General features: G+C 38.4%; 2 protein-coding genes across 2 annotated transcripts; one reads left to right on the plus strand and one right to left on the minus strand.

Moving 5' to 3' along the window:
* Positions 1-7,047: 7,047 nt before the first annotated feature.
* On the minus strand, positions 7,048-7,803 carry LOC135473443 (D(1A) dopamine receptor-like). Its single transcript, XM_064753294.1, has one exon. The coding sequence runs from the start codon at positions 7,801-7,803 to the stop codon at positions 7,048-7,050; it is 756 nt and encodes a 251-aa protein (XP_064609364.1).
* Positions 7,804-11,406: 3,603 nt separating this feature from the next.
* On the plus strand, positions 11,407-23,002 carry LOC135472523 (snurportin-1-like). Its single transcript, XM_064752066.1, has 9 exons — positions 11,407-11,495; positions 12,378-12,550; positions 12,938-13,082; positions 14,168-14,272; positions 15,079-15,175; positions 17,838-17,935; positions 19,747-19,824; positions 20,376-20,453; positions 20,765-23,002. The coding sequence occupies exons 2-9, from the start codon at positions 12,393-12,395 to the stop codon at positions 21,320-21,322; spliced, it is 1,317 nt and encodes a 438-aa protein (XP_064608136.1). The 5' UTR covers positions 11,407-11,495; positions 12,378-12,392; the 3' UTR covers positions 21,323-23,002.
* The last annotated feature ends 5 nt before the right edge of the window (positions 23,003-23,007 follow it).

Consider the following 23,007-nt stretch of genomic DNA (forward strand, 5'->3'; position numbering starts at 1 on the left):
TACACCATGTATTTTTACCCTATTTCTTCTAAAAATTTGGAAACCCCATGCACTCACTAACTCACTCTAAAATTCAGGACACCTGGTCTGCTCATTTTAGCCAATATATGTGTAACTCTAGCAGTAATATTGAGTTTCCTGGTTAAACCATCTAATGAACAACATACTCATATCTTTACTTTTCCAAAAGGCTGGTAAAGAAATGTAATATTCTACTTTTAACACTACTAATATCTGGCCCAAATTTTAGAAGAATTATGGTATGTGGATTATGTTGGTGTTCTGTCTATATACTGTAATACATTTTGGCATGTTGCAAGGTGTTTATTCAAGCATATTCTGAAGGCATTATTATTTATAGTCTGATAAAATAATACTTTCTTGGTGAAACTCTGAAATTGGCCAATCCAACCAGTGTACTTTTTGTCTCCAAAATGAAATTAAAAATGTGTATAAATTGCACTGAAAGTTGCTCTTTCACATGCAAAAGGGTTGAGGAATTAGTAGTGATCAGTAGAAAATTTACCACGATTCCCACTGGTTAATTAAATCCTTGAAATTTCTTGAATCTTATTAAAGGTTTTCAAGACCTAGGAAGACCTGGTATAATTCATTGAGAGTAATTGATTTTTAATGCCAAGTTTAATATAGCATTATGTTCGAAATGGAATAATCTTCCTATCATGATGTGTTCTTAAACCAAATATTCCTTGAAAATACTGGAAAACATGGGATTTCAAGTTTTTAAAAAGTGTTTAATTTTTTTGGCGTGAAGCCTAACAAATGATGCAAGATAAGGAAGACTGAATATTTCGGTTTTATGTAAGCTGTTTTCGAGGATAATCTTACCTTGCGAGTGCTTTGTCATGGACCATATAAAAAAATATTATTACAGAAGTAATACAGAAGAAGAAGAATAAAAATGCATTTTTACATAAGGAAGTTTGCAGAGTCAAATTTTACACGTATTTGTTCACTTTAAATGATCTAATAGAATGGTGTTACAAGGTACCTGACTATGGGGGTTTTTAATAGCATTTCTTAATGGCAGCTGTGACTGTGTTATTTCTGAAAATTAAGCTACGAGTAATCTGTCTGCCACCATAATGCTGACGGCCGTCGTATTATTGAAATATTCTCGATTATGGCGTAAAACACCAATCAAATAAATCAAATAAAAACCAGTAATTTGATTTTAGTAAGTTTCATGGAAATGTTTTCTGACCTTTACTAGATCCGAATTTAGGCTTTGTGAAAGTAACTGCTGTAGATGCGTTTTTCAGATCCAGTTTATACTTGGGTACGCACTAAAGAGCGCTGGTTTTCTCTGACAAACTTCATGTCAGCCGAATATTGTAGCATAAATAAAAACACTTGACTTTCCCACAGCATCAGGCTTGTCAGTGTTCGAGGCGACATTGTTTTAATGAAATGAAACCGAGAAATGATATACTATCAACAGCGTGTATAAATATCTTGATAATGTGGACAGAAGAATCTGACCCTTCTTGGCTTTAAGGGTTTATTTGGGCAAGTCTTTTGTTATTGACAGATGTCTCGTTATGGACAAATGTCTCGTCATGGAGAAATGTCTCGTTACTGGAAAATTTTCCTCCATAGTCTTACATCAGGTCATTCCCCGCACCGGGAGCTAATAAACACGTTGTAAATGAAGAGAATATAGCATTTTTGGGTTCTAGCGGAGCCGTGTTCTTTGGATCAGCATTATTTACAAAACAACCAGATAATTACATTATGATCACAAGATAACGTATAGGCGACTGGAATATTACAAACACTTAAGTGTGTCGACTAAACTATTTTTGCACTAAGCCATACACGACATAAGCCTAATATGTACATATGGGATGTACGTTTCTCGCTTTTTTTTTCTTTATTTGTAGTTAATTTAAGAAAAGAATTTTTGCGCTAAGATATACAATTATTTTTCATATATAGATTCGCTTTATAGCTAATAAATTTTTGGACTATATTTGGTCGACGGTACATTGGCTTTTACAGGGTTGGGTTTAATGTCTGTGGTGATAAGGTTCCTTTGCAGTACGGTTAGAAATTCTTGTGAACAAGATTCTCCAATCATGTAGATGAGGTCTTTCGGATGGTTCCTCACTTTGAAGTCACCACTCGATCAGCAGCACTCATAAAAAATAATCTGTTAAATATAACCAAGTCTTTTGTCAGTGATTCTTCAATGCATTCTGTTATTATAACTTAATTCTGTGTCATATTTAACATAATGTCCCATAAGGCTAATGTAATCTGTTATGTTGAATTGATAAAATAGTTGTGCTATATATGTAACAAAAATAATCTGCTGCAATAACGGGTTACATTCGAACATCATTATTTCAGACATAATACTTTTTTATTACATTTAACATTATTTTTGGAAGAAGCCTGTCAAAATATAAAATAGCTAATGGGTAGACTATACGGCGAGAGATGTCCTTTAGAAAGTGAGTTTTAAGTATTATTGTTTGTAGGGTTTAGACTTTCTGGATATTAAAGTCCACTTTCATAAAAGTCTTCTGATGCAATCAGCTATAGGGTTCTATTTTTTGTGGAAGGACTGTTAACTGAGTGGTCTACACGGTTGACACATTACTGCCGATGAACTGGAGCATTACTGGGGTTGCCGTATACGCGAAACGTTGAAATACAAAACACTTGAATTTTTCTAGAGGTCTAGCTGGTTCACCTGAAGGTGGACTCTCAGAAGTAGGATACATATCGACGCTTGACCGATAGTGTCGCGTTCTGGAGTATAGCTCCCGATAGTTTGGGAAATACCTCGGAGTACCGTATTCAACCAGAGCCCTCGGACAGTGAATTTGTAGATTTCCTCGTTTTCACTATTTTTATAGTGTTGGTGACAATAAACGATCAAAGGCACACGTGGGGCCGTTTCCACAGTGTATTGTGTCTTCCACCCATAAGATATGCACATGTGTGCATAAGATTAGAAATAAAAAGAGTGCCTCAGTAATTGGGAGGTTGACCCCGGGCTTTCGGGTTTCCTCAATCCATAAAGGGGGGCCTCCGTGGCTCAGTCGGTTAGCGCGCTAGCGCAGCGTAATGACCCAGGAGCCTCTCACCAATGCGGTGGCTGTGAGTTCAAGACCAGCTTATGCTGGCTTCCTCTCCCGCCGTAAGTGGGAAGGTCTGCAGTAACCTGCGGATGGTCGTGGGTTTCCCCACACCACAATGCTGGCCGCCGTCGTATAAGTGAAATATTCTTGAGTACGGCGTAAAACACCAATCAAGTAAATAAATCAATCCATAAAGCTGACAGCTATCGTAAAAATGAAAAATTCTTTAGTATGGCATTAAACAACAGTTAAACAAATATACGCCGTGAAATAAGTAGCATCGCAGTAATCGCAATAACAGGATTGTACTAAGACTGAGTTTTTGCTTGGATATTTATCAATAATCATTGAGATAGAAATGGAAGAAACCAACTCTGGGATTTTGTTGATCGGTGAATATGGTATGTTTCCTTTTAGCACTACATAGCCATCTTAATGCTTTTACTAAATAAGTAGTTTGTTGTGATAAGTGAAATTAAAAGCAAAAAATGAAGAAAAAAAAACAATTTTTTAGAATTTTTTATTTTAACAAAGTGAGATAACACAATGATAACAGTTTGTATGAATACTCTGTCTTGTGAACTGAGTTGTTAATTGGGGGAATGTGTCTCCCGACGTCCACATACCCTAATAGTTAAAAGTTTTATGCTAGATCCTTGATGACACGAGGAGCGAAGGAACACGGTGTAAATAGGCCTACAGACCGGAAGCTTCGTCCACAGGCTCGGAGGGAAGCTCCTACACGGTGGAAACCGGTCGGTGTCTTTTCATTGTTCCCAGCATTGTCCACATCACGACGCGCTTTCCATAACCTTGATGACTTTGGGCGTGCACTTTTCACTCTTCCCCTTTTGACATTTTTGATTTTGAAATGGGTTGGCTTCATTGCTACATTTCCTGTACCGAGTCTCCATGCCACCCGTGTTGATGGGCTCTTCTCGCATGTCGTTCATTTGGTATTCCTTCTTCAGCGGCTCTTCCAACGTGTCCTTTTTCAACAGCTCTTCCCGCATTTCCGTCTTCAGCTGCTCTTCCTCGGTGAAAACTGCCCCCTTGGACAGCTGTGTGGAGATGACCTCCGGGAAATAAGGCATTTGGGGCGCTTTCTGGTGGTGCAGGAAGCGGGGGGCAGTGGTGTAGGATGTAGTACCTGAGTAATCTCCCAGGTGAAAGAACTTTGATCTCTTAACATGGTCGGCGTTACCCGGAAAATAATCATTAATTGTCATAAACATATATAATAGCGTTCGGTCATGACGATGGATGAATTGTTTATACACTCAAAGTAGCAACTGAAACCAGGCTGCATTATAACACATAACAAAGCCCTATCTTTAGAATTAAGTTTTTCTGCTTTTATATAGATTCGCTTACCTGAATTATTTAGCCTATCATTGTCTGACAGGATCAGGGAATTGTAGGTTTGGGTTTAATGTCTGTGTTAATAAGGTTCTTCTCGGGCACTCTACGTGTGGTGTATGAAGAAGATACTCCGGTCAGTGTCCGATGAGGTGGACGGGTCTTCTCCGTGACAGTGGTGGTTCCCGGCCTTTTTTTATGTTCATAGCTGGATATCGGAAGGCAGACTGTTCTCGGGGAGTCTGGCAGCGCACTGGAAATGGTTCCGGGGCCTTTTTGAAAAAGGTTTCCTGTGTTTGTCTCTCTTCAGGCCATATGAGGCTATCTATCTCTTCCCAGAGGTTTCTGGATCCAGTGGCCATGTGGTAGTACCCTCCGGCCAAGCTACATTCAGAGGCCAGGAGTATGTCACAGGCGAGGAATGAGCTGAACATAATGTAAAGAATAAGTAAGCTATCAAACAGGTAACATATAGATGGTAAGAGGCACACTATATATAGCCTTTATAATTATATACTCGACCTATTGGCATGTTATAATACAACATATGGTTTTGTCGTCTCTGACTCATTATTATTAAACATGTTGCGCGACAATGTCATAGTGCATATAGGAATATGTGTGCACGTGGTAAATTTCAGAAAATAATGATGAGCCGTGATGTCTAAATAAATGAGCTGCGTCATTTCAGTGTATTTTATCAGTGGTTATCACTTTCACCAAGAACTTTAATACGTATATTTGCCAAATCTGCCTGTTTGTCTGTCAGCAACTTTCAGGAAAAAGCTATACATGTGTGCATTTGGATGACATTTTGTGCTGAGTTTGGTCCTGGGTTAAAGATCAGTTCATTGTATTTTGGTTTTGATCTGAACCTGAAATTCTTCACCATTGCAAGATGGGAATAAATGTAGAGTATTGTCCTTTTGTCTGTGGTGTGGGGATTTGTATATTTAGCCGTTTTAATAGGTGATGCGAAGAGACTGGAAAATGTCTTATTCTCTAACATATTTCAATGGACAGGCCCTGATTTCGACACCGATTCCTGCAACTTCACCGTGATACGGTGGATGAGGAGTTTAGTTCTTTAAGATCTGCTTCGAATATAAAACTTGAATGAAAAGTCTATATAAAGATAAAGCTTTCTCCTGAGGTATGGTGTATAATAAGACTGTATTATACACCATACCCCATAACTCTATGTGGTTTACATACCTATGTCCGTTCCCCATGCGTTACATGAATATTCATCAATGTTCATGTTCTAGCGGAAGCGACTTAAAGTGTAAAACAGTTACTGTATAAAATGTCTGACATTCCGATACTTTTTATTACAACTAAGTACATCTACCCTCATACGATTTCATAAAGAAGATGAAACAAGACTAAAGATTAACTTTAATGATAAATACATGCACGTTGTAGTCAGTGAGATGTTTTGTACAAAAACCCTACCTCCAGTCATCAGTGATTTCTAAACGACTTTGTGTGCTGACACAAATATTGATACCACTGCACTGAATTTGTTTGTTACGTTATAACCACCATCACATGTGATTACATAATGTGTTGACATTATAATAATTGACACGTCCCAGTTGTTCGCCTGCTGAAAATATTCTCATTGTTACGGAAGTTGAACTATCCTAATAAAGCATACATAAACCCTTGCCTCGTGCCTGAAATAAGAGTGTCTCAGATTAGTGCTGTTCAGATATGAGATTTTGTTCAACAATTTTGAGGAGAAGTAATGTTGGTCGTTTCTTCATTTTACTTTTTTACTTTCTGAAACAATGCATAGACCTGCGATTCCATCTCGTCATCAAGACACGTACGTCATACAATATATGTTAGATTTAAAAGCTTTTGACATAAAATCTTACCTCTGCTTCTGCTTTTGGTAAACTTTTGATTCGTCTTATTTCCATTCGAAACAAAAGAAAACATCAAACAGATGAAGACGTCACAAAAGTCATGCGTCATGAAACGTCACCAAGTATTTGTTCAAATAAAGCTTGCGGATTCATGTCGACAAATTTGTCAGGTATTTTTAGCAGCTGTGATGATTACATGCAGTAATAAATGTCAAGCATTTACAAAACTGTACTGTCCAACGGGTGATATTCGTAGCAGGATTTTCACGAGTGTGACATATCATGTGCTCTTTGGCGTTAAAAATTCTTGTTCACAACATTTGTAATCAATATATATGCATGACCTTCACCCCAATAAAGAACTCATTTTGTTCTAGAGAAGGTTCAACTTTTCCAATCTGAGCAACAGGTCACGTAGCTTTGACGAATTGGTCTGTAGCCCAGACCGTAAATCAACGGATTCAGGTCAGAATTTAGGAATGCTAAAAAGCTAAACACCTTTTCGTCGTTAAAACGTCGTTAACATGATGCTGAAGGGTAGATAAAAAATAGTGAAGACATCCGCCGTTCGCGCTATCGTCCATAAACACTTGTTATATTCTTGGAAGGTTTTTTACGAATATAGCCCATAATGTTCGGATTCTTTGGCGTTCGAAATTCTTGATCACGACGTTGATGAACAATAGATATCCATCACCTAAATGCTAAACTCTCCTTGTTCTGGAGAAAGTTCGTCGTTTCCAATCTGAGCAACAGGTAACAAAGCCTTGTCGAATGGGTCTGTTGCCCAGACCGTAGATCAACGGATTGAGACCAGAATTCAGAAAGGCCAAGAAGCTAAACACCTTGAAGATTTTGTAATCTCGCAGTTCACCAGTATCGGTGCACAGCGTTGATAGGCTGATACTCAGGGGTAGATAAGAGATGGTGAAGACACCTGCCGTCATGAACATCAGAAACGCCACCTTAACCTGACTCCGTATTATCTTAGCCCGATGACCATTTTCGGACGTTGTCGTCATCGTCTGGCTTGCCACACGCCGCACCTGTTTTATGGCAACACGGAAAATCCTCACGTATAAGACGACGGCTAAGCCGTAAAACACGACCACGCCGGCTGATAGGAAATACAGAACAGAACAAGGCGTAACGAGATCCAAAGAACAGACAAAATTGGTAGAGTTCTCCGTGTTTCTCTCGATTTTGTGCCAAACTGTTCCTGCAATGCTAAATCCCAGAAGAGGTGATACCCAACAAAGGACGACCGCAAGTACGAGATTGCGGCGGGAGAGAATAACGAAGTGCCGAAGAGGGTACATGATGGTTACATATCTTTCCAAGGCTACGACTGTCATGTGCAGAACGGAGACACAAGGAAATGCCAGAAGAACAACGACGATGAAAGTGCATTCATTGATTTTCCCGGGATCTAGCTTTTTGGGATTCAAAAGGCCGGCCATAAACGTGGACGAAAAACATCCGACACACATGTCACTGAGTGAGAGAGAGACGAGAAGCCAGTTCGTTGCAGTCCGGAGAGACCTGTTGGCCAGGATGACGGCGATGAAGCAGGAATTAGTCCAAGATGTTAACACACCGAGCAGAAGGAAAAAAACAGATTGAAGATGCATCCTCGCGAAAGGCTCAGATTTCTCAGTCAATTATAATGTTTTACAAGACTTATTAGCAGCCGCATGTATTCTCAGTTCAGTGTCAGTTTCACTGGAAGCATAATTGGGATTTCGACCCATTGATCAATCGTAATGGCTATCCACATGGATTGTGTACTCAGTGATAAGCTTCCTTGGTTGCTACAGTGAATGTACAAAAAACCTCCTCCATTAGCTGGACAAGATAAGGCCACATAATCGTGGACCAAGACAGGATGGTATGGTTGTAGGGGGACTCGTGTATTTACCAGAATCTGCAGTCTTCAGCTGCTGAGGCCACTTATCTCTTGCCGAAATACCGAAATTTTGATATATATATCATTGTTCGTGAAGTTCTAAAGACTGCGAAAGTATCCAGCTGCATCATAAGGAGTTAATCGAGACTAGAATAGGTTCCTTTGTGGTAAAAAATCCTACATAGGCCTATACAGTAGTTCCACAAGCATGCTTTGTCAAGATGCTTTCAACAAGAGTGCTGATTTGCAAGCATGGTTAAACGCTCTGAAAATAGTTTTATGTATAGGATAACGTTGTCTAATTGTTGAAAACTAATTTTGAAATTGGCCATGAGTAAAAACCTGTATTCCTAAAGAGCATCCGCAGCAATGTTGCCGTGAATTAACGTCTGGTTCACTCATGTATCTAAATTCACTTTACCAAGTCAGATCTGGTAGCTGCTCCCACAATAGTGACACATCCCCAGCTGTATACAGATTCCCAATCCAGTCTCTTGCGATGACCAGTGGCGACTTATCCTTAATCCATGTACATGTACAATCACAATCGTCCTTATAGATACATAAATAAAAGAGCCCATTTCACGTCCCAAAATAAGGAAGCAAGAGTTTGACTGACGGTACAGACAGAGAGTAAGTGTTGTATAAATTTTAGCTGACAAAAAATCAGGCTTCTAGAGCCGACTTCTATGAGATTGGTTCACACCCTCCATTTCCTTATCATTCAACTTCGCCAAGCATTCTCGGTGATATTCTCATTTGGAATTGATCACAAGTAGATCTATATTTATTTATTTGGTGTTTTACGCTGTACTCAAGGATATTTCACTTATAGGGTGGGAGGAAATCGATCATAGCCCAGCGGAAACCCACAACCATCTACAGGGTGCTGGTAGACCTTCCCGCTTACCGCCTGAGAGGAAAGCCAGCATGAACTGGACTTGAACTCATAGCAACCGCAGAAACAAAAAGTTAACAAATATCGTTACTGATGCATATTTTATATCTCTTAATAGCCCTCTTTTTATTTATACTTTTCCGTCAATGGTCGGGAATATTCTGAAATGGACGTCATCGATGAACATACTGGGAACGCGGGGCCAGTTTAGTGATCCCACTTCGGGCTCTCACCCGAACAAAGTTGTTTTGACAAGTATCACCGTTGACTTCACCACAGCCGGTTATTTAATTTCTAGACTGACCGCTGGTGCCTTAATTTATAGGACAACAGTAGACCTAGCTTAAAACCACTTTTACGAACTACGTAGAAAGCTGTCAAGCTTTTCTGTACTTGTATATATACTAGAACACATCCTAAACTGTACATAAAGTAAAAACCAAATGTTTCAACTAAGGTATGCCTTAACCTTCTTGAAATGAATGTTGTGTTAACCTCTGAAGTTCTCAGCGATTTGAACACCATGCACTTAATTCTGGAAAGAACAACGTGTGTTTCTAAACAACAACTGTGTCAAATTTGAAGTGAAGGTGCAGTCTGCTAACTTCTTGACTGTTCTTGAATTCCAAAGTCCTATGAAATTTGGGCACAACTTTTGTGTTGCCAAAGTCCAGATTACATGCATTAAATCACCGATAAAAGGTTTCCTTTTGATCTTCTCATGAACCACAGTATATTAGTGTATATATATATAACAAACTCGAAAAAAAGTTTTTGGTTTTGCTGCACTGTGACCTAAATATAAAGCTTATATATGTGTGTTATAATTAAAAGACCATCAAGAAACAAATTGTTGTTTCTGAAGGATAAAAATTTGGAGCATATAGAGTGCAAAGATACGTTTTTGCAATATGTCTTGACCATGCAAAGCTTACACAGATCTACATAGGGGTTACCATTCTACAGAATGGTTAACACACAGAACACCAATCAAATAAATGAATAAATAAAGAAGTACTAACTTCTAATGAAATACTGATTTAGTATGATTTACGGACCATTGCGCGGAATGCAGCATTATGGTGACAGGAAACCGGGCAGAGCCCGGGGAAACCCAGGACCATTCACAGGTTGTTGGCAGACTTCCCACATCCAAGGGCCGCCTAGGCCCCAGAAGCTGCGCGACTTTATTGCGGCATAAGAGATCTCGGCCATTTTGGGGCATCGTTAGATGGAGGTCTGACTGAATGTAAACGTGACATTCAGACAATGAAAATTTTAACATGTTACCCCAGCACGTTAGGTGAGGGTCCATGGGCCGCGACCATAAATTGCCATAGATTTAGGCTACTACTTGAGCAGACATTCAAAGTTGGGGCACCAACATGGGGGAAGAGTAGAGAATCGTAAAAGTCACATGGTCAAAATTTTTTATGAGCCTAAAACTTAGGCCCGGATGGGAGATGGCAGCTTAAAAACCTATCCAAGCACATTAGGCGAGGACGTAGATTCTGTCTAGGCTCCGGAAGCTCCTCTACCCTAGAGTGTCGTAGAGACGAGCGTTCAGTCATTCATTGTTAATGGGTGACCCGAGAAGCACATGTATAGGGTCTAAAAGAGTACGGAGCCGAAAAGCAGAGCACCGAGATTAGATGTCGTGGTTCCTAGGGTAACTATGGGGATCCGACTTTTATGACAGCCTCAGATAGGCTTCTGGCGAACATTTTTTGAATAATTAAAAAGTCTTCGTAGAAGAGCCCGATTTGATGGACAGAAAATAAAGAATTGCAAAATTCTGTACATGTACTTCACGTTTTTCTGTGAAAACCCAAGAGCCTCTTGCTCTCTAAATTGTACTTATAGTAGACAAAATTGTGTATATATTTAACCAGACGCAGTGACAGATAGATAAGAATCAATCTTGTGTGCAATTAATCCGTTTGATTATCAAATTAATAATGACCTATCTAGTCCTTACTGTTCGTTTTAGCACAATAAATCTGGAGGATCTGAAATTTGATTGATTTATTTTATTCGTTGCTGTGAGTTCTAGTCGAGCTCATACTGACTTCCTCTCCGGCCTTACTTGGGCTCTGCCCGGTTTCTTCCCATCATAATGCCGGCCGCCCTTGCATCAGTGAAATGTTCTTGAGTTAGGCGTGAAATACCAATAAAAAAAATTCATTCATGAAAGTCCGTGTTCGTTTTTATATAACGCACGTACTCACGCTCACTTGTATCTCCCCGTCATACGTTCACCTAACATCAACAAGACACCATGTGCCGATGAATAGTGTAATGTCGGTTGATGCCAGTTAAATATCTTTTGATAACAACGATTTCCAAAGGTGTGAAGAGAAGCAAAGCAAGCGTATACTGCAGGCGGGAAGGGTAATATAGCTGTTGCTATGTGCTTAGTAAAACTTTTTTTCCATGTAGGGTACCGGTACAGTAAAGTGTTTGGTACAACAACAACATGCCATCACTATGAGTTGCACGATCAGCCTTGTCACAGCATGACAAGCATGTCCTCTACTTGAAGCTGCTGTTTTTGTGTAGTTGAAGTAGGCGAGGATGTCGTATCTAACTCGTGTGACAGCACAGACTGTGTAACACGTCCATACAACTTATAAGCGTTGATTTAACGTTGCATGTAAACCTAATATTGTGAAAAGTAGGCCCACAATAAAACAGAAGTAAAGTCTCTTTTTTTCAGATGTTGTATAATGCGTTTTAAAGCTTGTCATTGAGGAAACCAACCTGTATTAGAAAAAAATGGAGAGAAATAAAACCTACATCATGGATGGCCCCATAGGGACAATAAGCTGTTGTGGGTGCTTTGCCATCTTCATGAAGTCTTACATGAATTTTGCTGCTGTCCACCAGTATGACATGTTATTACTCCACAAACATTTCCTGGTGTAATGCAGTGAAGTGGATTGCTTATGTAATATATATGTAAAGATGCAACTCAAAATGATGCTTTCTGAGAGCTTTTAACCGATATGGCCCATAACAGATTACAATACTGAAGATTATTCTTGCAATGTTTTTCACCACAAACTGACTCCAATCAGGTTGCTGGCTCTGATCCAGCCCTCGCAGGTTCGGCTTTGTCAGGAGGCTGGTCTTTTACTCTGGGATTCAGTCATATTGGTGGAGAATTCATCAGTATAGAATGAAACAAATAAAATGATAAATAGCCAGCTAAGGTTTCTGTTCTATCTCAGTCAAGCGTGACAAAGATGGAGGACCTAACAGCGGCTCTTGCCACAAGCTTTCACGTGACTTACGAACCAAACACCACAGCAGCCCAACATCCAAGATTTGCAGAATACAAGAAGAAAAGTGATAAGCACAGCCAGGATGAAAGACGAAGGAGATACCTTGATCTTCAAAAAAAGTGAGTTCATTGCTTCATGGCATGTAGTTTCATCTGATTCGATGAAGAAACAAGCTACATCTGTTGCTCATCAAATTTTCTGCTTGGCGTGTAGACTGTGTTCTGAGAGGATGTACTAGTATGATGTGTAGCCTGTTTTAAGTTAATATTTATATGAGTGAAAGAATGAAAACCCATTTTGCTCATATTTCTTAGTTTGATTATCTTGTTGTGATGAATTTCCTGGAAAAATTCTACAGTATACATGTAGGCTGTGCTTGTGTTTCTATCCAATACTTTTCCTTGTATATGTACGTTTTATAATTATAAAGACAGTATAATTTGTCATTAGAAGGATTAATATTGCTTTATGTGATGTGAATGTGTCACCGGTGGTTAAAATTTCAGGAGAAGATTTGATTGCAATGCATTGGTTAGAAATCTGTCAGTTGGATCATGGGATAGTCAGCATCACAAGATTTCAGACAGAGATGAGGAGGACATGGAGTATGATGTGGTGTTGCGAAAACCAGGAAGATATTATAAAAATCAGGTAATACATCACATGAGAGAAACAGGAAACCTGTCGCATCAATCAAACCCTATGCTTGTCAGAATATATGTCAAAAAGGCCGTACGTGGGAAGGTCTTTCAGCAACCTGCGGATGGTTGTGGGTTTCCATGGGGCTCTGCCCGGTTTTCTCTCACCATAATGTTGGAAACTGTCGTATAAGTGAAATATTCTTGAGTACGGCGAAAACACCAATCAAATAAATAAATAAATAAATATGGCGAAAAGGCAATAGAGAATTCCTGTAACATTAGAGTGGAGCAGGTACGTTCTTTGGTAATAGAAATAACTCACTTCTGATTGATCTAAACTTATATCATGGTGGAGGTTTTGATTTTTTTGATGAACACATGTCTGCTTACTTTGAACTGTGATATCTTCGTTATGTAACATCACAATAAATGTGTACCAAGTAGACAGATAGAAATCAAAAGGGGTGAACTGGGCTAGTCTCAGACAGCTTCCTTAAGAAAAAAGAAAAAAAAAAAATAGGTTACATATTTTGGAGCAGGGCGCAGCTCCTGTCTGAAAAAAGCCTAGCTAGGTGTATGGTTGTTGTTCCTACAGATGATTCACAATCATCACTCTTTTGTTCAGAAGTCTGGAGAAATTAATTTGGCTAATTGCTGTTGTGAAATTAGTCAATTATACAAAGTTGCAAGTTGAAGCATTGTAGCAAACTACATTCCATTTCAGACATGCATCACATTTTTTTCGTCGCAAAGTTTAATTAAACTGTTGCGAGATCTCATAGTATACAGGGTCTGGGTGCTAGTTTTCATTTGAGGGCCCATAACTTAGCATGCTTACTTTACATTGCAAATCTTGTTCCTGTCCACATGAACTTAAACAATCGAGAAATTGAAAGTTCCATGATTAAACTGATACTTTTAAATCTTTGTCATTTTACTAGCCGTTGAAAATGTCAAACTTTAAAAGCTGATTGGTGCTGATTGACCACAGCTGCTCTGTCATGTCAAGTTGTGGCGAATGCAATAGCGTTTTAATGATGTGAAATGCGAATGTGGTTTATTACATTAAGGACAATACTGTGTTTGCCTCCACAGCTGATGTTTTCAGAGTGGCTAGTCGAGGTGCCAGATGACTTTGAGAAGGAATGGACAATGGTCATCTGTCCTACAGGGAAGCGGTCTCTCATCGTTGCGTCACAGGTAGTACCTATGCAATACATTATTATGTTACAGATTCTTACAGCAGTACATGTTTTTTTTTTTTTTTGGTTTTTTTTTTACCTTAAAGCTTACTCTTTGATGACGTCTTGATGCCTTGTTTTACCTTAAAAGCTTACTCCTTGATGATGTCTTGATGCCTTGTTTTACCTTAAAAGCTTACTCCTTGATGATGTCTTGATACCTTGTTTTACCTTAAAAGTTTACTCCTTGATGATGTCTTGATGCCTTGTTTTACCTTAAAAGTTTACTCCTTGATGATGTATTGACACATTTTATGGGCTTATCCTACATTTAAACATTTTTCTGCAATACTTGTAAACTTTTAAGAGTTAACATAGAATCACCAAGTTTGTGTATATAATGTAATTAGTAAGGTGTAACAAAATGTAATATAAATACCCTGGAGTGTAATTATTGGAGTTGTATCTTGTTCCAAATAGTATATGAGCATAGGCTGATCAATGAGTTTTTGCAGGTTCAAAAGGTATAGATTTTAAGGGATAAAGGATGAACACTGATTGGATGACAGTGAAGATACTGTGTTAATGTATCGCACTCAGGCTCCACTTGAGTGGACACAGAATAAATCCACAGCATGTAAGATTCTGTTTAGCTTAGGTTTGCCTCCTTTTATAAAGAGCAGCCAATCATTGGCTAATTTGTATCCCTTTTAATTTTGTGTCTGTTGGCTAATTTGTATCCCTTTTAATTGTGTGTCTGTTGGCTAATTTGTATCCCTTTAATTGTGTTCCATCATTTGTCATTCTACATTTGTCATCTTGCAGAACTCCACATCAGCCTATGCCAAGAATGGTTTTAAGATGAACACATTCCAGTCCCTTCTACCAGGAGGCAATAGAAATTACAGAAGTAAAATGGGTGGTGAGTTTAATAGTGTTAACTTTGTTAAAGCTGCTATGGTATTCTGAGTGTGAAATTCTCTGTCTTGAGATAAGAGAAGCTTATTACAGCTAAACTCAATGCTATTCTGTGATATGTTAGCCTGAATAGTCCTTTGTTGATCATAACCTCATCCTGTGAGGAAAAATAGGGTACATCAGGAGGAATTTATTATTTATTATTAGTTATTATTTCAACTAATAAAAGAGATATGGATGTTAAAAAAAAAAAAGAACAGTGAGCAAAACAAAAGAGTATCCTCTTCTTTGAATGTCAGTCAGGTTGAAACATGTACTTCTGTGCTAGGCACTTGGATCTGGTTGCAGTAAACTGTGATGGGAAGGACACCATATGTGTGACACCATAACCACATCAGAATGGCATTCCAGTGAGGCAGCACTACAGATACGTTTTAAAGTGATGTTAAAATCCAAGCAGTTAAACAAACATTCAAATCATATTCCTTTTAATCCTTATTAATCAAAATCAACCGACATGTGTATTGTTTAGAATGAGCAGTCTTGTGAATTGTTTCTTCCCTTTTTTCATGATCTTATTGTTTTATCTCATTTGTTGAAATTCAAAATTCCTTAAAGTACATGCAGATGTGATCATGCTTCTTAAGAAAAAGACTATCGTCTGTCATTGATACCATATACATGTATGTCATCTGCTACATTACATTGGAAATTGAGTGCTCTAACATAAATCAGTCATGACGAAGCATTCTTCAATACATGTAACCACAAACCATCACTAGTATACACGTGAGGTGGGGGTTCAAACCTGGCCTTAAACATGGAATTTGTACTGTTCATAGGGCTTTGGTGACAGAATTAACAGGTCAGTAATGCTTATGTGGCTGTGTTCATTTAAAGATAAATTGTCTTCCAACAGTGTCTACATATGGTGTGCATATTTGTATATCATTTTGTGGGAGAGTTCACCAGTAACTCTCTAAAGGTAGCTGGTTTTCCTCAGGCTCTCCAGTTTCCTATAAAACTCAATGCCATTGTATCAGTGAAAAACTCATGAGTATGGCATTTAAACAACAGTTAAATTAAGTAAACAAACAAATAACCAGGCCAGAAGTAGCTAGCTCTGAAATGATGTCACTGGCTTCTGCTTGTCTACTGTGACATATATATGTAACCAGAAGTCCATTACCCAGAAGTATGCAACTTCCCTATAGCTAGTCTGCATTTGGAACCTACCATGCATCATCCGTTTCTCAAACATTTGATGCGCAATAGAGAGAAAAAAAAATACATGGCTGCGCATATACGTCACGTAATGTGTTATAGATTGAAGAAAAGTGTAAAGTGCCGTGGAGACTAGCTATACTCATGCTACCGTATCACAGTGACTCACCAGTGCGATTGCTGTGGGTCCAGCCCATGCTGGCTTCCTCTTCGGTTGTATGTGGGAAGGTGTGTCACCAACCTGTGAGTGGATATGCCCACTTTCATCCCACCATAATATTAGGTGAAACAGTCTTGAGTATGGCATTAAATACTGGTCAGATAAATAGATACATGTAACACTCATCTGTATGTAGTTGATGGAATTTCATTGTAGAACATGCAGACTGAACAATTCCGATGACTGCACTATCATGTTGTAGACTGCACTATTATGTTGTAGGCTGCACTGTCATGTTGTAGACTGCACTGCCATATTGTAGACCACACTATCATGTTGTAGTCTGCACTATCATGTTGTAGACTGCACGGTCATGTTGTAGACTGCCCTGTCATGTTGTAGACTGCACTATCATGTTGTAGTCTGCACTGTAATGTTGTAGACTGCACTGTCATGTTGTAGTCTGCACTATCATGTTGTAGACAGCACTGTCATGTTGCAGACTGCACTATCATGTTGTAGACTGCACTATCATGTTGTAGTCTGGACTATCATGTTGTGGACTGGACTATCATGTTGTAGACTGCACGGTCATGTTGTAGACTGCACGGTCATGTTGTAGACTGTACTGCCATGTTGTAGACTGCACTGTCATGTTGTAGTCTGCACGGTCATGTTGTGGACTGCACTGTCATGTTGTGGACTGCACTGTCATGTTGTAGTCTGCAGGGTCATGTTGTAGACTGTACTGCCATGTTGTAGACTGCTTTGTCATGTTGTAGACTGCCCTGTCATGTTGTAAACTGCACTGTCATGTTGTAGTCTGCACTGTCATGTTGTAGACTGCACGGTCATGTTGTAGACTGTGCTGCCATGTTGTAGACTGCTTTGTGATGTTGTAGACTGCCCTGTCATGTTGTAGACTGCACTGTCATGTTGTAGACTGCTTTGTGATGTTGTAGACTGCCCTGTCATGTTGTAGACTGCACTGTCATGCTGTAGACTGCACTGTCATGTTGTAGACTGCCCTGCCATGTTGTTGTCTGCACTGTCATGTTGTGGACTGCACTGTCATGTTGTAGACTGCACTGTCATGTTGTAGGCTGCACTGTCATATTGTAGACTGCACTGTCGTGTTGTAGACTGCACTGTCGTGTTGTAGACTGCACTGTCGTGTTGTAGAGTGCACTATCATGTTGTAGACTGGACTATCATGTTGTAGACTGCACTATCATGTTGTAGGCTGCACTATCATGTTGTAGACTGCCCTGTCATGTTGCAGACTGCACTATCATGGACTGTATCCTGGATGAAGCTAACAAGACCTACTTTGTCCTGGACCTGATGTACTGGAAGCAGCACCCCCTGTATGAGAGTGAGGTACATGTAGATACAGCACATTAAAACCTGTAACACTGTATGAAAGTGGGGTAAATACAGCACATTGAAACCTGTCACACTGTACGAGAGTGAGGTAGATACAGCACATTAAAACCTGTCACACTGTATGAGAATGAGGTAAATACAGCACATTAAAACCTGTAACACTGTATGAAAGTGGGGTAAATACAGCACATTAAAACCTGTCACACTGTTTGAGAGTGAGGTAAATACAGCACATTGAAACCTGTCACACTGTTTGAGAGTGAGGTGGGTACAGCACATTGAAACCTGTCACACTGTATGAGAGTGAGGTGGATACAGCACATTGAAAAACATCCACTCTGAAAGAAAGTGAGGAGAGTAAAGCACATTAAAATCATGCACACTATGAAAATAAGGTAGATACAGCACATTAAAACCATTCACACTGTATGAAAGTAAGGTAGATATAGCACATTAAAACCATTTACACTGTATGAAAGTGAGGAGAGTAAAGCACATTAAAATCATGCACACTGTATTAAAATGAGGTAGACACAGCACATTAAAACCATTCACACTATGAAAATAAGGTAGATACAGCACATTAAAACCATTCACACTGTACGAGAGTGAGGTAGATACAGCACATTAAAACCTGTCACACTGTATGAGAATGAGGTAAATACAGCACATTAAAACCTGTAACACTGTATGAAAGTGGGGTAAATACAGCACATTAAAACCTGTCACACTGTTTGAGAGTGAGGTAAATACAGCACATTGAAACCTGTCACACTGTTTGAGAGTGAGGTGGGTACAGCACATTGAAACCTGTCACACTGTATGAGAGTGAGGTGGATACAGCACATTGAAAAACATCCACTCTGAAAGAAAGTGAGGAGAGTAAAGCACATTAAAATCATGCACACTATGAAAATAAGGTAGATACAGCACATTAAAACCATTCACACTGTATGAAAGTAAGGTAGATATAGCACATTAAAACCATTTACACTGTATGAAAGTGAGGAGAGTAAAGCACATTAAAATCATGCACACTGTATTAAAATGAGGTAGACACAGCACATTAAAACCATTCACACTATGAAAATAAGGTAGATACAGCACATTAAAACCATTCACACTGTATGAAAGTAAGGTAGATATAGCAAATTAAAACCATTTACACTGTATGAAAGTGAGGAGAGTAAAGCACATTAAAACCATTCATACTGTATGAAAATAAGGTAGCTACAGCACATTAAAACCATTCATACTGTATGAAAATAAGGTACATACAGCACATTAAAACCATTCACACTGTATGAAAGTGAGGTAGATACAGCACATTAAAACCATTCACACTGTATGAAAGTAAGGTAGCTACAGCACATTAAAACCATTCATACTGTATGAAAATAAGGTAGCCGCCATCGTATAGGTGAAATATCCTTGAGTACGGCATACAACACAAATTAAATAAATAAATAAATTTACCTTTGTGATGTCTGCATTAACAATCCAAACTCAAATTGAAAAGTACAAGTGTTTACTGGTAATGTCAGAATTTCAAGGTTTGGACTAAATTAAAGATCAGAAGAATAGTATCAAAAGCTGATCGTGTGAAAGTTTTTTTTATCTATGAAGTCATTTTTCATGGCTCTTTCATGTACACTTTACATGTACAGAAGTTTCAGGTGGCTTGATTGTCTGTTACCTTGGTGAGGGACTGTGTTGTTGCTGTTTGCCAAACTTGGTGAATTTTGCTGTTTGTAGCGTTTGTAGTGATTACTGTTGTTACGGTGATTAATTACTTTTCTTTGCAGACAGAATTCCGCTTCTACTGGTTGAGTACAAAATTCTCAGAGCATCCAGAGATTGGATGCTTTTCTAAATTAAATCCGGTTTGTATTTTTTTCACATTTATTTAACAAACATGAATAAGATAAATATAAAATGTTTTAATACTTCTGCCAGCTTAATTGCGATGATATTGCCGAAATTCATTCATTCTTTAAGTTGGGTGAGCAAGTGTGACACACTCCAGCTTGTTTCAATGGTGTCTGGATGGTGCTTTAGGTCAGAAAATTTGTATATTTGCAGTGTATTGGTTTCCTTCACTTGTATTAAAGCCAGACTGCCATCCTGTAAATGAAATACTCTTCAAAATGCCATTTATTTATTACCATTTAAACAAAATCACAAAATCTGTCAACTGGGCCCAAGTCGACAAAGTCAACCTATGTGTAACACTTATTTCATTGCCGTAAGACACATCATGTGTGATACATTGAGCACGTATTTATAAAGATTTTGTCTCTTTAACAGCACAAGATGGAATAAGAAATTTTTGCCGGCTTGTTCCTCCTTCAATATTTATTTTGGAAACAATGGTGCATTGTTACCTGCTACAGTTAGTGATTATTTTTCTCTTGCTCTTATTTCACCACCACAGTACAAGTTCTTACCCCTGCCCTCTTTTCCCTGTAACAAGGAAGTTATTCCTTCAGCTCTGTCAGCAGCTCAGTTTCCGGTGAGTTCTCCCCTTCAACTGTCCAAATCCTGTTCTTTTTCAGTGTGTCTTATTTGTTTGATTCTACCAGTTGTCATGTTTATACTGCTTTAGTATTGTATCTGGCTCTACATAAATGTTTTTGGATGACATAATATCTAAATATCCATACTGCAGTTGCAGAGTTTTATTTGTCTCACTCTATCAGTTGCCATGTTTTATATTATATTATTTATTATCATAATTATTATAATATCATTAACAAAGGTCTTGTGATTTCTGTATTATGTTTGCTATAAATATTATGTGTACACACATTTGTATGGTTTCAGATTGATGGATTACTGTTTTACCACAAGAGAACACACTACACATTCGGTGCAACTCCGCTGGTAGTCTGGCTCAAACCGTACATGCTACCCGAGATACTGAACATTCACGAGCCAGCTCATCTTCTGAGCCAGGCACCAGCCGGATATTCTAACTACGCTAAACACATGGAGAAGGAAAAAGAGAAAGAGCCGTATGGCCCGTACTACGGGAGAAAGCGCAAAGGGAAGCGCAAGGGAAAACAAGAAGGCATGGAGGTGGGTCAAAGCGATTCCGCAGACATGTCACTGAGCACGGTCTCGGGAGACTCTCCCAACACGTCGATAAACATGGATCATGGAGCTGCTGGGGACTTAGCCATGGAGCAGGAGAGTTCAAAACTGGAACAAGACTGTTCAAAACCGGAACAAGACTTTTGTACACTGGAACAAGAGAATTCCAATCAAGAACAAAATAGTTCCAAACCTGACAATGTAAACTCAGAAGGTTTGGAGCAGAATTCTGAACAGACTGAAGAAGAGAGCATGATGTCCACAAAAATCACAAGGGATGTTTCTTAAAATAGAGGCAATGTTACAGAACAGGGCATTGTCTGATAAGTTATGCTGGATATAATGGAAGGGGTATCATTTTAGATTTCTGCAAGGTGTGCAGATGTCACTGCTGTTTTCTTTTTAGCTGAAAGTGCGGGTATTAGAGAGCGGTGCAGCATATTAATTTGGACACCGGACGCGGGAATGGTTTTCAATTTCTTGTGCGCTGGATTTGATTACAACTTAAATACTGAACCCGTATGCCTAAAACCCAGGTGTGGTATTACTAGCTGAATAAACACTGTACATTTTGAATTTTGTTTCATTTTAAGAAACTTTGGCGGTCACCAAAATGGGATGAAATATTTGTTGGGTGTTTTCAGAGTGAAATATTTACTGCACCTTGAATGTTTTTGTTCTCTGTTGGTACTACATTGTGTGAATTTTTCCACTGCATCTTGTTTGTACATGTTCTTCTAACTACAAGGGTAAGTTTTATTTGTCATTTTTAATGGATGATTTTAATAACCAAGGACAGGTCTTTTAGCTTGTAACTTTCATGTATTAAAGAAAGACAAATGACTGTTAAACCATTCAGTCTGTTAAATTTGACTTGTGTAATCCCATGTGAAAACGAAATGTTACTGCTATGTACACCAAGTTCAAAACTATGTGATCTTTGCAGAACTCATCCACCTGTTTTTGGCCTGGTGCGTTAAGATAATCTCAGTTGTTTTCTTAAATTATCCAGTTATCTTCATATTGATTCTCTTGAAGTGCTTCTTGGTTTTAACTCATTTCTTAACAGCTCTCCAGCCATATGTAGGGTCTGACAGTAACCTGCAGATGATGGTATGTTTTCCGCATCTACATTTAATTTGTGGAACCCGCAATGTTCTCAGATTTTTTCACATACAACATGGCAATTTGGCTTGGGAGATTACATTTCTCTTTATATGTTGTCTCAGTTTGTTTTCTTTTTTTTTCAATTGAACATTACAATGAAACATAATTGATTTCAATAACATCTTTTATTTATTTATGTGCAAGGTATGTGTACACTGGTATGGACATACCAGAAGAATTAAGCTATGATCACAAACAAAATACAGCATTATTCCAGCATCAACAGTGTTTTCTGTTATTTACAGTTCAGTCTTAAAGGTAAAGACCTCTAAAAATCAAGCAGGCATTAGTAAATAGACTACTTTGAACTATGCATAAATATACTTTCATTTATTTTTTGAAGAGGTTTTGTGAAAAGAGTTAAAAGCGTTCAAATCTTTGAATTCTATGGTGGGCTAATATGGACCATACTATCAGAATTTAAGAACTATGACGTAACATCAACTGTTTCCAACTCTAATCATGACACTGAATATTGGAATAACTCTTTTTTTTTTACGTATGAGTAAAGGATTTCTGAAATGATGCTCTCAAAAATTCCTTTCTTCTAGTGAACATCAGAAAAAAAGGTGATGTGACACCAGAGTTCCTGGATACCGTCAGTATGGCTCATAAAGCCCTCCATAGTATTCAAATATTTGAATGCCTTTCAACACTCTTAAAAAATCTAAAAAAATAAATGAAAGTATTTTTACGCATAGTTTTCAGTTGTCTACATGATGTACTGTACTTCATATTGTAGCTTTCTTTTACTTTAATGTATACATCTTCTGGAATGAAACCTCTTAATGAGGTGAAGAGTATAT

Source organism: Liolophura sinensis, chromosome 8 (genome assembly GCF_032854445.1).
Source record: "Liolophura sinensis isolate JHLJ2023 chromosome 8, CUHK_Ljap_v2, whole genome shotgun sequence".
Taxonomy (NCBI): Eukaryota; Metazoa; Mollusca; class Polyplacophora; order Chitonida; family Chitonidae; genus Liolophura; species Liolophura sinensis.